The 13,683-nt window shown below is 34.7% G+C and overlaps 2 protein-coding genes across 2 annotated transcripts in view; both read right to left on the bottom strand.

Annotated features, from left to right (window-relative positions):
• Positions 1-1,207: 1,207 nt before the first annotated feature.
• Positions 1,208-10,916, bottom strand: LOC113562368 (cGMP-dependent protein kinase, isozyme 1-like). Its single transcript, XM_026971757.1, has 12 exons — positions 10,372-10,916; positions 9,950-10,153; positions 9,537-9,679; positions 9,102-9,239; positions 8,785-8,954; positions 8,296-8,540; positions 7,763-8,074; positions 7,311-7,542; positions 6,796-6,902; positions 6,459-6,698; positions 6,199-6,265; positions 1,208-1,956 (listed from the first exon to the last, which is right to left on the bottom strand). Exons 2-12 carry the CDS (start codon positions 10,135-10,137, stop codon positions 1,861-1,863), a joined length of 1,938 nt encoding a protein of 645 aa, XP_026827558.1. The 5' UTR covers positions 10,138-10,153; positions 10,372-10,916; the 3' UTR covers positions 1,208-1,860.
• Positions 10,917-11,016: 100 nt separating this feature from the next.
• Positions 11,017-13,683, bottom strand: part of LOC105275017 (ATP-binding cassette sub-family C member Sur) — a 35,221-nt gene continuing 32,554 nt past the window's right edge. Inside the window, exons 40-45 of the mRNA XM_011331603.3 lie at positions 13,329-13,652; positions 12,827-13,058; positions 12,587-12,693; positions 12,251-12,490; positions 11,956-12,022; positions 11,017-11,846 (exon numbers count right to left, since the gene is read on the bottom strand). Of these exons, the coding sequence (XP_011329905.2) occupies positions 11,751-11,846; positions 11,956-12,022; positions 12,251-12,490; positions 12,587-12,693; positions 12,827-13,058; positions 13,329-13,652 (1,066 nt within the window). The 3' untranslated portion in view covers positions 11,017-11,750. The remainder of the gene's footprint in view (positions 11,847-11,955; positions 12,023-12,250; positions 12,491-12,586; positions 12,694-12,826; positions 13,059-13,328; positions 13,653-13,683) is intronic.

Below are 13,683 nucleotides of genomic sequence, written 5' to 3'. Positions count from 1 at the left end.
CAACGTCATCGACGATCAGGTTGATAATTGCGGACCATTGCGGACGTTGATCCTTTCACTGCTCACGGGATCCGCGCGGAAAAATTGCAGGTTACGTGATATCCGCGTTCGGCGAATGTCATACGGACTCTCGAGCGTGCCGTGCGCTCGGTTGGTTTTGAACTTGCTTTTGCGCTGGTGATTCGGGCCCGCCGGAACAATCTGCGCGGTAACGTAATATATATGCACTTGAAAAAAAGTACAATTTACTTAACTGCAACTCTAGATAGATCGATGCCTTCTCCGGAAATATGCAGTGAATGTAATAAGTAAATGAACCAATCACCAGTCGAGCAGCTCGAATTCAAATTCGAACACCTAAGAAACCACTGCTTGCTGACGCGCGCGTATACGTACTCACGAAATCAAGAAAATGAATCGCAGTTTTATAATTCCAAGGATCTTCGAATCGTAAATTATAAAAATAATAAAATAATTTTTTATTGCATTAGAAACACGGAAAGTATCGAAAATTCTATCGAGTCCGAGACATTCGCGACGCCGAATGCTCTGCGCATGCGCCGAAAATCCAGCGCGGTAATCGCAGTTTCTGAGGCGCGAGTGCAGTGTACGTACGTTTCGTCTTGTTCGCGAGTGCGGATGAATGCAAAGAAGCGCAAGCAAGTAAATCTCCTTCGCGAGCGAGAAGATTTTCGCTTCGAGGGTAAGTGAGAGTTTACACGTTGAAACATCAACGCCCGCGCCGTCCGCCATTTCATGTCCGTCGTTGTTAGAGGACAATTAGCGGCTGCTTCATATCGCGGTAAGCTGTAAAATTTGAACCTTTTGAATAACCTTTCTCATATGCTATGCTATATCGCTTGTATTGTAAAAATAAAGATAATTATTGTTGAGAAAACTAGTTTAAACTTCGTGCTAATTCTGCCCAATTGTCTCGGGAAGATTCGGGCATCAAATATCGATAGACAAATATCGGCATGACGAGACGCGTAGCGATGTATTCGACCCTTTTTCTCACGCGACCGTTGTAGCGAGCGAACGTACTGAGCGAGCGAACAAATAAGTGGATCCGCTGGCGGATAGTTACTGGCGAATAGTTTACCGATATAGAATTAAGGCGGATTTGTGCACAGATCTGAAAAACGAAAAAGGCGACTGATATCTGGAAGTCACGGAATCAATCGGATGAGTAGAAATTTTTCTTTAATTTGATTTATGAGATTCTTTGCTTGAACAAAGCATTGGCTAATTTTGTATCTTCTTTTCTTGTGACTTTGAGGTTCACACGTATATTTTCTTGCTTATTTGTATGTGATTGATATATAATTATTTGAAACTGTTTGAATGTATTGTTACATATTTTTCGTAATTATATATATATATACATTTTCTTTTGTTTATTGAAATACTGAACACATTTATTTATACCTTATCTCGCACATTTGTAAAAGGAAATAATCAAATTTCAACAATTATAAAGAGATTTTTATCGCAAATAGATGTTTCGTTTTGATATGAAATAATAGTAACAAATTAAATGAATTTATAACTATGAAAGCACGCGTCGCATATGGTCCGCATTTAGAAATCAATTTATTAATGGTTCTATATTTATAATGCATGTCTTTTTACGGTTAAAGCTACTGCTTGTAAGGAATACTGAAATAGATGAATAATGGATAATGAATATTAAATATTATTATACGTTAAAGCAGCATTTCTTTATAGTAATAATATATATTTATATTCACAATAATATCTTATTATATGAGTAAAAAAGAAGACTTTTCAGTTACACTTTGCTCTATTGCTTACATATATATAATTAAAAAAAACTTATCATAATTTATGTATTATATATTAGAAGTTGGCATCCCAATCAGAAAAATCGTTTAATACAGGCTCGCGATCTTGGGGATACTTGTCGAAATTCCTCATGTCAACATGACTTTTTATCTAAAAAATACCGGCAATAAAATTTAATGTTTTACATCAAAATATAAAGTTTGTTTTAGAAAGACCTGAACAATAGATTTCCAATTTTAATTGAGTTATTATACATAATGTAATTTAAATATACACTACTCACAAAAATTAGAGGAACACCAAACTTTTCTTAAAAAATAGGCAAATTTCAAGCAGCTGTAACTTTGTTAAAAATGAACGAAATTTAAATTTAAAAAAGGATTTTAAAGCTTGAAACTTCTACTTTCGAACGGTTGCCATGAGTTTAAATTTCTGTGACGTTTGGTAATTTTTACATACAAAAAACTGCGAACTGGACAAAATAAGAAAGTTTCTTTTCACTTTGAAGGTCTGTCACGTATCAAAAACAAATTCTGCGAAAATTCTCGACTTTTTATTGTAAAAGATTGAAGTTTTCCCTACAAAACGCTTTTTTTTTATTTTTCTACGAGTTTTTGTTACTGAGTTATCGCCGATTAAATAAAAATTGGCATTGTTTACTTTGATTGCTCATAACTCCGGTAAAAATCATCGCACAGCAATTTAAAAAACGGATTCTTAAAGCTGAAACTTTGCTCTATTGAACGGTACACTTGCCCAAATTTTTTCGAAAACATGTAACCATGCTGAAAATGGATGAATATAACGTAAAAATGAATGATTTTTCACTTTGTCATTTTGACCTTAAAAACAATCGTACAGAATGACAAAAAAAATTTGTTCTTCACATTTTTTTATACTTTTCAATACCATGAATTTGATAAAAATTTGCCGAATAGCTATAAGATTGTTTTCATGGTGGCCACTGTGGTTTTATGGGACAAAACTAAGAAATTGCTAAATTTCAGTAAGATAAAATGGAAAATAATGTTAATTAATGTTAAAAAATTGATTTCTAGCGCACTATATTAATCTTTATTAAGCCAGCAATAACGAAGTACACACTTTTCTACCAAAAGTTGAAAAACTTTGTGAACCGCCGGCGTTAGTTTTATCCAAAGCGTACCACGTGGAGGTCGCACGGTCGGATTTACGCTTCGTTTTGTGTGTGCGTGTGTGTGCGCGCGTGTGTGAACGCTCACGGATGGCACGCAACTAGTGGAACGTCTTGCCGCTAGGCGGCGACAAGACGTAAGACGTTTCTCGTAAGTGAAAGAGTTCAGCTACATTACTTAAGATCGCGCATTCGTACTCACATGTGCTTATGCTTACATACGCATACGTATACTGAGCTGTTCGGAGTTATTCTATTGGCGATTTTTGATACTGTCTGATATATTACTTATTCCTTTACTTATTTTTACATTTCTTCTTTTCTTTTATCTATTCTGTTTTCTCCTACTTCCGTTTTCTGCTCGTTGTTCTTTTACGATGCCTATGCGTCATTTATCTGAGACAGATTGTGCTCGTATTGTGACTCTCCTATAGGAGAATCACAGTCAATGGTACGTTGCCAACCAGTTTGGAGTAAGTCCGTCCGTCATTAATCGGATTTATTCCCGGTTTCGAGAGACTGGCTCATACCACAGACGGCCGGGTCAGGGCCGTTCTCGTGAAAAAGCGCTCGGGAAGATCGAATGATCGTCCGGCAAGTTACACAGAATCGCTTTGTATGCGCACGTAGAATTGCCGGCGATATTAATTATGGTCGACAGCATCCGATCTCAGCTTCAACGATAAGAAATCGTTTGAGAGAAGCGGGAGTGCACGCTCGTCGACCAGTACAAGTTCCATACCTTACCCATCGTCATCGTCGCCTACGATTACATTATGCTCATTCTTTAGTCAGTAGGCGACCTAGGCAATGGAATTCTGTACTGTTTAAGGATGAGTCTAGATTTTGCCTTTTTGGCAATGACAGACGAGCCCCAGTTTGGCGACGTCAAGGAGAACGCTATTCCGAAAACTGCAACAGACCGGTTCGAGCTTTTCATGGTGGTTCTGTAATGGTATGGGCAGGAATATCTCGATTTTCACGAACACCTCTTGTAATTATCCCTCCACCAGGATTAACTTCTAGACGATATGTTCATGAAATACTAAAGCCATATGTTCTACCAATTAGAAATCGAATTGGTCAACGGTTTCGCCTAGTGCATGACAACGCACGACCGCACACTGCTCGTTACACCCAACAGTTTCTGAGAAACCATCAAATCGATACATTATTGCATCCGCCAATGTGTCCAGATTTGAATCCAATCGAACATGTTTGGGATATGTTAGAGCGCCAAGTACGCGAAAACTATCCCAACATCGTCGATTTGGCTTCGCTTGTCACAGTTTTTTGCCGAACTTGGCAGCGAATCCCTCAAAGAGCAATACGTCGTTGCATCAATATGCGAAATCGATTGCGAGCAGTCATTTTGAATAGAGGCGGAAATACACGTTATTAAATTCTTTTTAGCGTTAATCACTCCATCTTGCATTAATCACTAATACACTCCACATAATACATACGCACACACACACACGCACACACAAAACGAAGCGTAAATCCGACCGTGCGACCTCCACGTGGTACGCTTTGGATAAAACTAACGCCGGCGGTTCACAAAGTTTTTCAACTTTTGGTAGAAAAGTGTGTACTTCGTTATTGCTGGCTTAATAAAGATTAATATAGTGCGCTAGAAATCAATTTTTTAACATTAATTAACATTATTTTCCATTTTATCTTACTGAAATTTAGCAATTTCTTAGTTTTGTCCCATAAAACCACAGTGGCCACCATGAAAACAATCTTATAGCTATTCGGCAAATTTTTATCAAATTCATGGTATTGAAAAGTATAAAAAAATGTGAAGAACAAATTTTTTTGTCATTCTGTACGATTGTTTTTAAGGTCAAAATGACAAAGTGAAAAATCATTCATTTTTACGTTATATTCATCCATTTTCAGCATGGTTACATGTTTTCGAAAAAATTTGGGCAAGTGTACCGTTCAATAGAGCAAAGTTTCAGCTTTAAGAATCCGTTTTTTAAATTGCTGTGCGATGATTTTTACCGGAGTTATGAGCAATCAAAGTAAACAATGCCAATTTTTATTTAATCGGCGATAACTCAGTAACAAAAACTCGTAGAAAAATAAAAAAAAAGCGTTTTGTAGGGAAAACTTCAATCTTTTACAATAAAAAGTCGAGAATTTTCGCAGAATTTGTTTTTGATACGTGACAGACCTTCAAAGTGAAAAGAAACTTTCTTATTTTGTCCAGTTCGCAGTTTTTTGTATGTAAAAATTACCAAACGTCACAGAAATTTAAACTCATGGCAACCGTTCGAAAGTAGAAGTTTCAAGCTTTAAAATCCTTTTTTAAATTTAAATTTCGTTCATTTTTAACAAAGTTACAGCTGCTTGAAATTTGCCTATTTTTTAAGAAAAGTTTGGTGTTCCTCTAATTTTTGTGAGTAGTGTATATACAGGGTGAGGCACCTAAAACAGGCCACCTGAATATCTCGGCTGTTATTGGTGATAGAAAAAAATGTGTCAGACCAAACTTGCATGGTTTCGAGGGACACATAATTTGTTCTAAATAATTTTTTAGTAGGTGGACGCGTAGAGGTCATATGAAGGTCAACTTCGTTTTTTTAAATGGTATGATATATTTTTTTAGGTACCATCTAGTAGAGCGTTTGAAGATGCGCACATTGATCTACGGGTCAAAACCAATCAAAGTCACTGAAGGCTAACTGCAAGGGAAAATAATTTACTTTATATTGCCTAGAGTTCTTTGCTATTAAAAATACTGTAAACTCAGAAATGAAAAAGTTCTCGAGCTTAAAAGATTTTTCTTTTTCGAGGAGTTCTGAGTTGATGATATCATTATTTTTTATATTGCCTAGAGTTCTCTGCTATTGAAAATACCGTAAACTCAGAAATGAAAAAGTTCTAGCACTTCGAAATTTTAGCCTTCAGTGACCTTGAATGATTTTGACCCGTAGATCAATGTGCGCATCTTCAAACGCTCTATTAGATGGTATGTAAAAAAACATATTATACCATTTAAAAAAATGAAGTTAACCTTCATATGACCTCTACGTGTCCACCTAAGAAAAAACTATTTAGAACAAATTATGTGTCCCTCGAAACCTTGCAAGTTTGGTCTGACACATTTTTTTCTATCACCAATAACAGCCGAGATATTCAGATGGCCTGTTTTAGGTGCCTCACCCTGTATAACGCAGATGCAATTTGATGTTCATTATATAAACTTGATATAATTATAATAAACTTACCGATGGCTGTATAAGAGCGGCCATTGTTTGATTCTGCAGTGACTTCCAATCAAAGTTACTGAACCATCTAAACATACAATTTGCAAATTAATTTGTTACAATGTAGCACAATAAATAAAAACAAACAAAAAAGGAGAAAAAGGCTTCTCAACAATGAAGTGCGTGCAAACAAATGATATAAAATCATAATTTTATATAATTAAATTTTGAATCTTCTATGAATTTTATTGAAAATATAGGAAAATCTTCGTAATATTTACTTGTGATTTCGCACATCCGTAGCACCGTTTCGTAAATAGCCGAGTCTCTTTGTCGGATTGAACTGAAGGAGGCGTCGCATTAGATTCTTTGCCGATGCTTTGACTACACTCGGTATGGGCACGTCGTCGAAGCCTTTCAGGATCTTCTCGCACACCTCCATGTCATTCGTGTCCTGGAAAGGTGTTCGGCCGAGAAGTAGTTCGTATATTAAGACTCCTAAGGCCCAATAGTCCACGGCTCTTTAGAAGCGAAATTAAAGAGATATCGTTTCAAGTCCGAATCCTTCATATCGTTTCACAAATATCATTTTCAATGGGCTATTAAGCGCGACGATACCTGTTGTATCCCTTAACTTGAATAATTTCAGGTGCTAAGTATTCGGGAGTTCCCACGAAAGTCTTTGTCTTGTAGGCTCCTATCATTTTGCTGGATCCAAGATCAGTCTGCCACAAAAATTGTAAAATCATCGATTAACATGTTTGATTATAAAATTAGTTGATAATATGCTTCATCAGTTGTTAATTAATTAAGCGCTCAAGTATAATTAAGACAAAAAATATAGATTAATGTAAATTTACAACTAAAGTATAAATTAATCAATTAAAATGTATAAAATTTATACAAAAATAATTTTTAAGTATAAACATTTTAATTATTAAAGTTTGTTCGAGAAAATTGTCTTGTGCAAAAAATATTTATTCTACAATTTCTTTTTTTCTACACTTTCCTTAGTTTCTGCGTTTATTTTATATGTGATTGTACTTAGATGATTAGTTAATTAATGTGCTCGAACTAATTTGTTTGGTTGATAATGTCTTTGGTGAATAGTTGCAATAATTACTGAAACGTACGAGTTTTATGTAGCCATTATTTGCAATCAAGATGTTTTCTGGTTTTAAATCCCTGTAAATGATACCGAGCGTGTGAAGATGATCGAGTGCTTCTACGACGCAAGCGATGATGAATTGGGCAGTCGAATTGTCGAATCGGCCTGTTCTATATATAGCTGTTCGCAGGTCACCGCCGAGGCATGCTTCCGTCAGGAAGTAAAGATATCTGTTGTCCTTAAATGTTCTGTGCAATCTAGATCAATCAAACAAGAAAACAAAAAATTGTTTAATGAGATATCACGATTCAAGAGTAGAACAATTTATCATATTTTAGATATATGTTATACAAATTAATATATTGCAGTAAATTAATATTATAAATTAAAATATTATTTTGCTATAATAGAGAAAGATACAAATAAATAAATTATAAGAAATTAACAAGATGTAAATGTAAAATTAATCTTACTAACTTGCAGATGAAGGGAGAGGTGCACAATCTCATGTTCTGTCTCTCGTTGTAGATCAGTTTCTGATATCCTCTTTGTGTGATCATGTTCTTGCGCACTTTCTTTCTGGCGAAGCTAATGTTTGGCATCGATTTGATAGTCACCAATTCCACTCTACCGTAGCCGCCGGCACCTATGGTTCCTATTATTTCCAAGTCTGATAAGACCAATTCGCGAAATGAAACATCCCAGGCATCCGCGATCGTTGGTCGCCGGTAGACTTGCCAGTTTTTGTTTCGGATCGACTCTAGACCACCGAGGTAGTTTAGGAAGGATCTGCATTAGTTGAACAATATCTTAATATAGTCGCTTTTTATAATAATTATTTTATACATTGCATATAGATAGATAGATAATGAATATAAAATATGAATAGTATAATAAAATGAAAGATATAGTAAAATGTGGATGGAAAAAAACAAATATTCCAAAAAGTGTAATATAGAATTTTGGTTTTGTAATTCCCGATTAATTGAGATTATTAAAGTGTGACATACTCTCTGTCGATCGTGTAACATTCGGTTCCAGGTGGTAGCGCCATGGCATTAGCTTGTCGTTTAGTATCGCCGTCATTGTATAAAGCTTTCTCACCGAAATAATCGCCCTTGTCAAGTACCATCAATTCCTCCTCCACGCCATATGTATTGGTTTTCGTGATCCTGACGTTGCCGCCGTTTATTATAAAGAACTTATCTCCCGGATCTCCTTCGTGTATGATGTACGAATGAGAGGAATAAAATTCCTGACGTAATAACATTCATCGATCTTTTTACTTCAATTAAAACAGTTTTCTTGGCGTTTGATGACGCCTTTTGACGAGATATTTGTTGCAAAATTCAATAGTTTAAAGTACTATTCTAAATATTTCATTAAATCGAGATTTGCATGTAATAATTGATTATTTTTTTAAGAGAAAACGTATTTCATATAAAAATTCTTCGTTCAGAAAGTAATTATCAGAATATATATTTGTAACTTTTACATACGATGGATATTAAGTCGGACATTTTCAAAAGAACTTCCTCGGGAAGCGCTCGTAACACAGAAATACGACGGAGAACTTGTATATTATATTGCGTGCACTCCTCGTCGGTTCCCTGCATTATAGCATGAAAGACCTTTCGGTCCAGGACCCAAACTTTGCCATCCGTTTGTGCTGTGTAAAAAATTTCTTAGATTAAAACAGATGTTTGCACGCGCGAAATACACGAAGAAATTAAAAAGTTCTCTTTAATGTTATAAATGAAGAATAGTATTAAAATTTAAAACAAGATAATCAGTTTTAGTGTCCATTGGCTAATACCATCTATCGAACATAGTCTTTTCGTATTGTACAACAATGCTAATTCTCCAAAAGCGACGCCAGATCCGAAACTCCCATAAAACGTGTTGTCCACGTAGATCTCAAAGGTTCCTTTCTCGGAAACGTATAAGTGAGATCCTGAATTAAGATAAAATCAGTAGAAATAATAATAATAGTTTGAACTTTATCCTTAATGTACAAGTATTTTCATATTTAACAGTGGATTTTTAAAACGCATAGAATGCAGTTATATGTGAAGAATGATATGTGGTAGATCTTTTTTAAGATATACAAGTGAAATCTTTTTTAAGATATTGATATCATTCAGTTCCGTTCATCGACGCTTAAAATAGAAAGGTAGATAAGCAAGTCGTATAAATAGATATTTTATATTTTATAGTTTGAATATGAAGTTTTTATGATATTTTCATTTACCTGTATCACCCTGTGAAATGAGTCGTGTTTGGCCTTTAACTTTTGAGGGATACATGGCCGCAACAATCTTGTCAATACGATTTTTATCGAGGTCTCCCAGAAATTTGTTGTCCAGAATAGCATTTTCAATTAATTTTCGTATTCTGCAAAACATTGCAGATAGATGTTACTCTTGATGGAAAAATGTTTGTACTGTTACAGTGATTCTATAATTCTACGATTTAATTTTTTAGGCTTGAGGAAATTAGATAAAATTTATGAATCTTAAATTAGAGTTTCAGAAATTTGAAATCTACAAAAGCAGTCTAGATTAAACGTTTGGATTTCGAAAATGATTTTCTGTGTAATATAATTATGCAATTATTAGAACTAGACTGATTATCATGAATTTTATGTAGTAAATTTTTTCGTACTCTGGATCCTTGTCAAAACGCGGGATTTCATCCAGCGACACATCGATCTCACCCAGAACACCACGTTTACGCTGGTGTGTCAAAAGGCGATAAAATTGATTACTGTCCTTTCGACTTTCGAAGGGCTTTTTAAATTTTGAAAATTTCACAGTCTGTCGAAAAGTCTTTCGCCAACAAAGTGCATGCATTTTCCTACACGTTTATCTAAAATCAGTTATTTGCGTTACGTCATGTTTTTCTGCTAAGAATTATTGATACATCAAAATTTATTTAACAATACCTTTGTAATATTCCTTTTTAAATAAAGTTTAATACGATTTATAGCATTAAAAGATGATGAGAATTAATTAAATTATTAAAAATGATAAAATGATTAGTAATTATTTACATATTAATAACGAAACAATTAATAAAATATTTACCTATTTATTTGAATGTATTCCTTCAGTAGAATTCGCGAATTTACTGGTTTTATTCCATGAGTTTTCTAGTTGTGTTAAGCTGTATATCAGTCGGATAACTGATTGGTCGCTGCAATTGCAGAATTGTGGATCTTATCTGTGATGGATAGTTGCCACAGTAATTTATAAAGCTAGCGTGATTCCCGTCATTGTTGACTATAAACCACAATTCGATAAGATCGATAACATTGCATTGTGATTCAACTGGGAATGTGATTTTTCTGATGGAACGGTGGAATGTATCATTATACATATATTTGTATGCAACCAATGCTTTATGTAATGCATTGTGATTTATGATTAATACAACAATAGTATACATTCGCACATTAAAAAATACAAGTAAGCGGAAGAAGTATACAAAACGTAGAAAAAATATTATGCGCATGTTTATGCAAATCTAGGAGATCGTATTTTATAGTCTGATCTAAATAATTTTTCGATTGTTAAAATATATTATATTCTGACATTATATAATAATATCGTTATATATTCTCTCTGATTTCTTGAACAAAATTAAATAAGTAATATGGAGTAGAAAGTTTATATTAATAACAATTAAACAAAGGAGAAAAGTATTCAGCGCACAATGCAACACAATAATCATGGTTATAAAATCATTTATTTGCAAATGTGATGTTGTCTTGCGAGTACATGCTAGTGCGACCAAACCGCCCTAATCGGATCTAAATCTATTTACCATGTAAGGTTCTCCTTTACGAGCGGAAAAAATGTATAATTACGGGATGGAATAATGTTAATATCGTACGATTGGCTTCTGTGTAGAAAACGGAGTATCGTTAGAATATATGCACATTTTTAGTCAAGTTACACTGGAATCTCAGTGATTGCTTATGAAAAAATAATATTCTTATAACAGTAAATTATTTTTACGAGTTATTTGTCCGTCAAAAATTAGAGGATCGATGAATAAGTTAAAGATATTTTTACCTAATAGTGACAAATAATTTTACGAATGATTTTATGGAGTAAAAACGTTATAATTTTGCGAATGAACCAATCAAATGCGAAATATTATAAGAAATTTTTTGAAATGACAATTATTAATTATCAGCTGATTAATAATTAATAAGAAGATCGTTAATTATTGGCATATACATTAATTTGCTCACGCAGTTACTTATCATTTTACATTTCGAGATTGAAGCGAGACAATCCTCGCATTTTTATCACATTGTTATTTTTTGGTAACAGTTAGTAGAAAGGCGATTGCTTTATGACGATCGCATATGATTAAAAAATGTACTTTTTAACAAAGGCGCAAAGATCGTGTTATTATTATATCTATTATTTAATTCTATCATATCGATAAATTATCCTCAGAAGTCGATGTCCCAACCAGAAAATTCGTCTGGTGGAATGTCGCGGTCGGGTGGGTATCGTTCGAAGTTTCGCGTGTCAAGTTGATGCCGCACCTGAAAATATCCGAATAGAATTGTTTTTTTTTAGATGAACATAACAAATTTTTTAAATAAAGAAAGTCTAAACGATATTGTTGCATTTTAATACACACGATAGACGTACCGTGGGTACAATAGGAGCTGGTAGAGCTAATCTTTGAAGCGCCTGCCAGTTGAATCCCGAAAACCACCTGTTGAAGAAACAAAAATAACTGTTATATTTGTTGCTCCATATTATGTGCTTCAGTATTTCCTTAATTTTACGGAGAATACGTTTAAAAACTAGAGCATTTTTCTAAAAATATTCATTTAAGTATAAAATGTCTTTGAAAATATTCAATAATTTATGAAATTTTGTGTTTTTAGAGAAATATGCATTTCTCTCTCTTCCTTTTCTATAAAACTTTACAAAGACTCACTTGTGATCGCGAATGTCCTGTATCCCGTTTCGCTGATAACCCAATCGTTCTGACGGACTTAGACGAAGTAACTTTTTAATGAGATTATTCGCATTTTTGTTGACGACACTCGGTATGCCGACCATCTCAATGCCTTTCAGAATTTTGTTATACGTAGTCATGTGATCAGATCCTCGGAAAGGCGGCTTGCCGACGAGAAGCTCGTGTGTTAGAATGCCAAGAGCCCAATAATCAACCGCCCTAGCAAAATTGTAAAACAGATAGATAATGTAAAAACATGTGGAAAATTAGGCGGAGTAGTAATTAAATAACAAGTGTTAAATCAAGTTTTCTCACCTGTCGTGTCCTTTATTCAAAATAATTTCTGGCGCGACGTATTCTGGAGTGCCGGCGAAGGTCCACGTTTTAGCAGGACCAATCTTTTTGCTAAAACCAAAGTCCACCTATAGCAGAAGAAACATTCTTTTATTTATTGAAATTGTAATTTCTCGTTGTATTATAATATTCATAATATATCATAATATATTGTATTATACATTTATCTGTTTTACAATTACAGTAAGCAAATGTACGCACCAGTTTCAAGTAACCGCGCGCATCGAGCATAAGATTCTCCGGTTTGAGATCTCGGTAGACGATATTTAGCGAATGTAGGTGATCGAGGGCTTCCACCACGCAGCCTACCATAAATTGCGTAGTGGCGTCGTCGAAGTATCGCCTCCTCTGCAGGCTCGTCCACACGTCTCCACCGAGACACACCTCCATCAGAAAAAAGACGTATTTGCTATCCTTATACGTCTGATAGAGCCTGAGCATATGAGAAGTTATGTTAAATTCCATTGAAGAAATATCTCTTGTGTAAATTTTCTTGAATATTTTAGCTCTATTGCTGTAACATTTTGTTGTGCTAATTAATTTTAACGCTCAGAATGTAACAATTTGCAAATTGATCAGAGTGTTATTTACGTCTCTTTAAAACATCTGCAATTTTTTTCTACAAAGTGCGAAGTAATTCTATGTTATTACAAACTCATGTCGATACGTATTGCGATACTGGAAATTCTCGTGACTGACTCACTTGCATATGAATGGAGAGTCACATGCTTGCATAATGTGTTTCTCGTTGAGCACATGCTCCTGCTGCTGCTGTTCGACCATGACCTTCTTCTTGAGTTTCTTCAGAGCGAAGCTCTTGTTCGGGTCAGATCTGAGCGTGACCAACTCGACCCGGCCAAATCCACCCACTCCTAACGTGCCTCTTGTCTCCAAATCGGCCAAAGTTAGATTTGCATACTCATTAGTCCACTTTTTCGGAGTCAATGAACGTTTCTGCTTTTCGTATTCCGCCAACCAGTCCTTGTTACGAATCTCATCCAGGCTGCCCAGATAGTTCAAAAATGATCTGCAATTTTTGCAAGTAAGATTCTATCACA

Source organism: Ooceraea biroi, chromosome 8, assembly GCF_003672135.1.
Source record: "Ooceraea biroi isolate clonal line C1 chromosome 8, Obir_v5.4, whole genome shotgun sequence".
Classification (NCBI taxonomy): domain Eukaryota; kingdom Metazoa; phylum Arthropoda; class Insecta; order Hymenoptera; family Formicidae; genus Ooceraea; species Ooceraea biroi.
The sequence above is the reverse complement of the archived record's forward strand: the minus strand, read 5'-3'. Positions and strand labels throughout refer to the sequence as shown.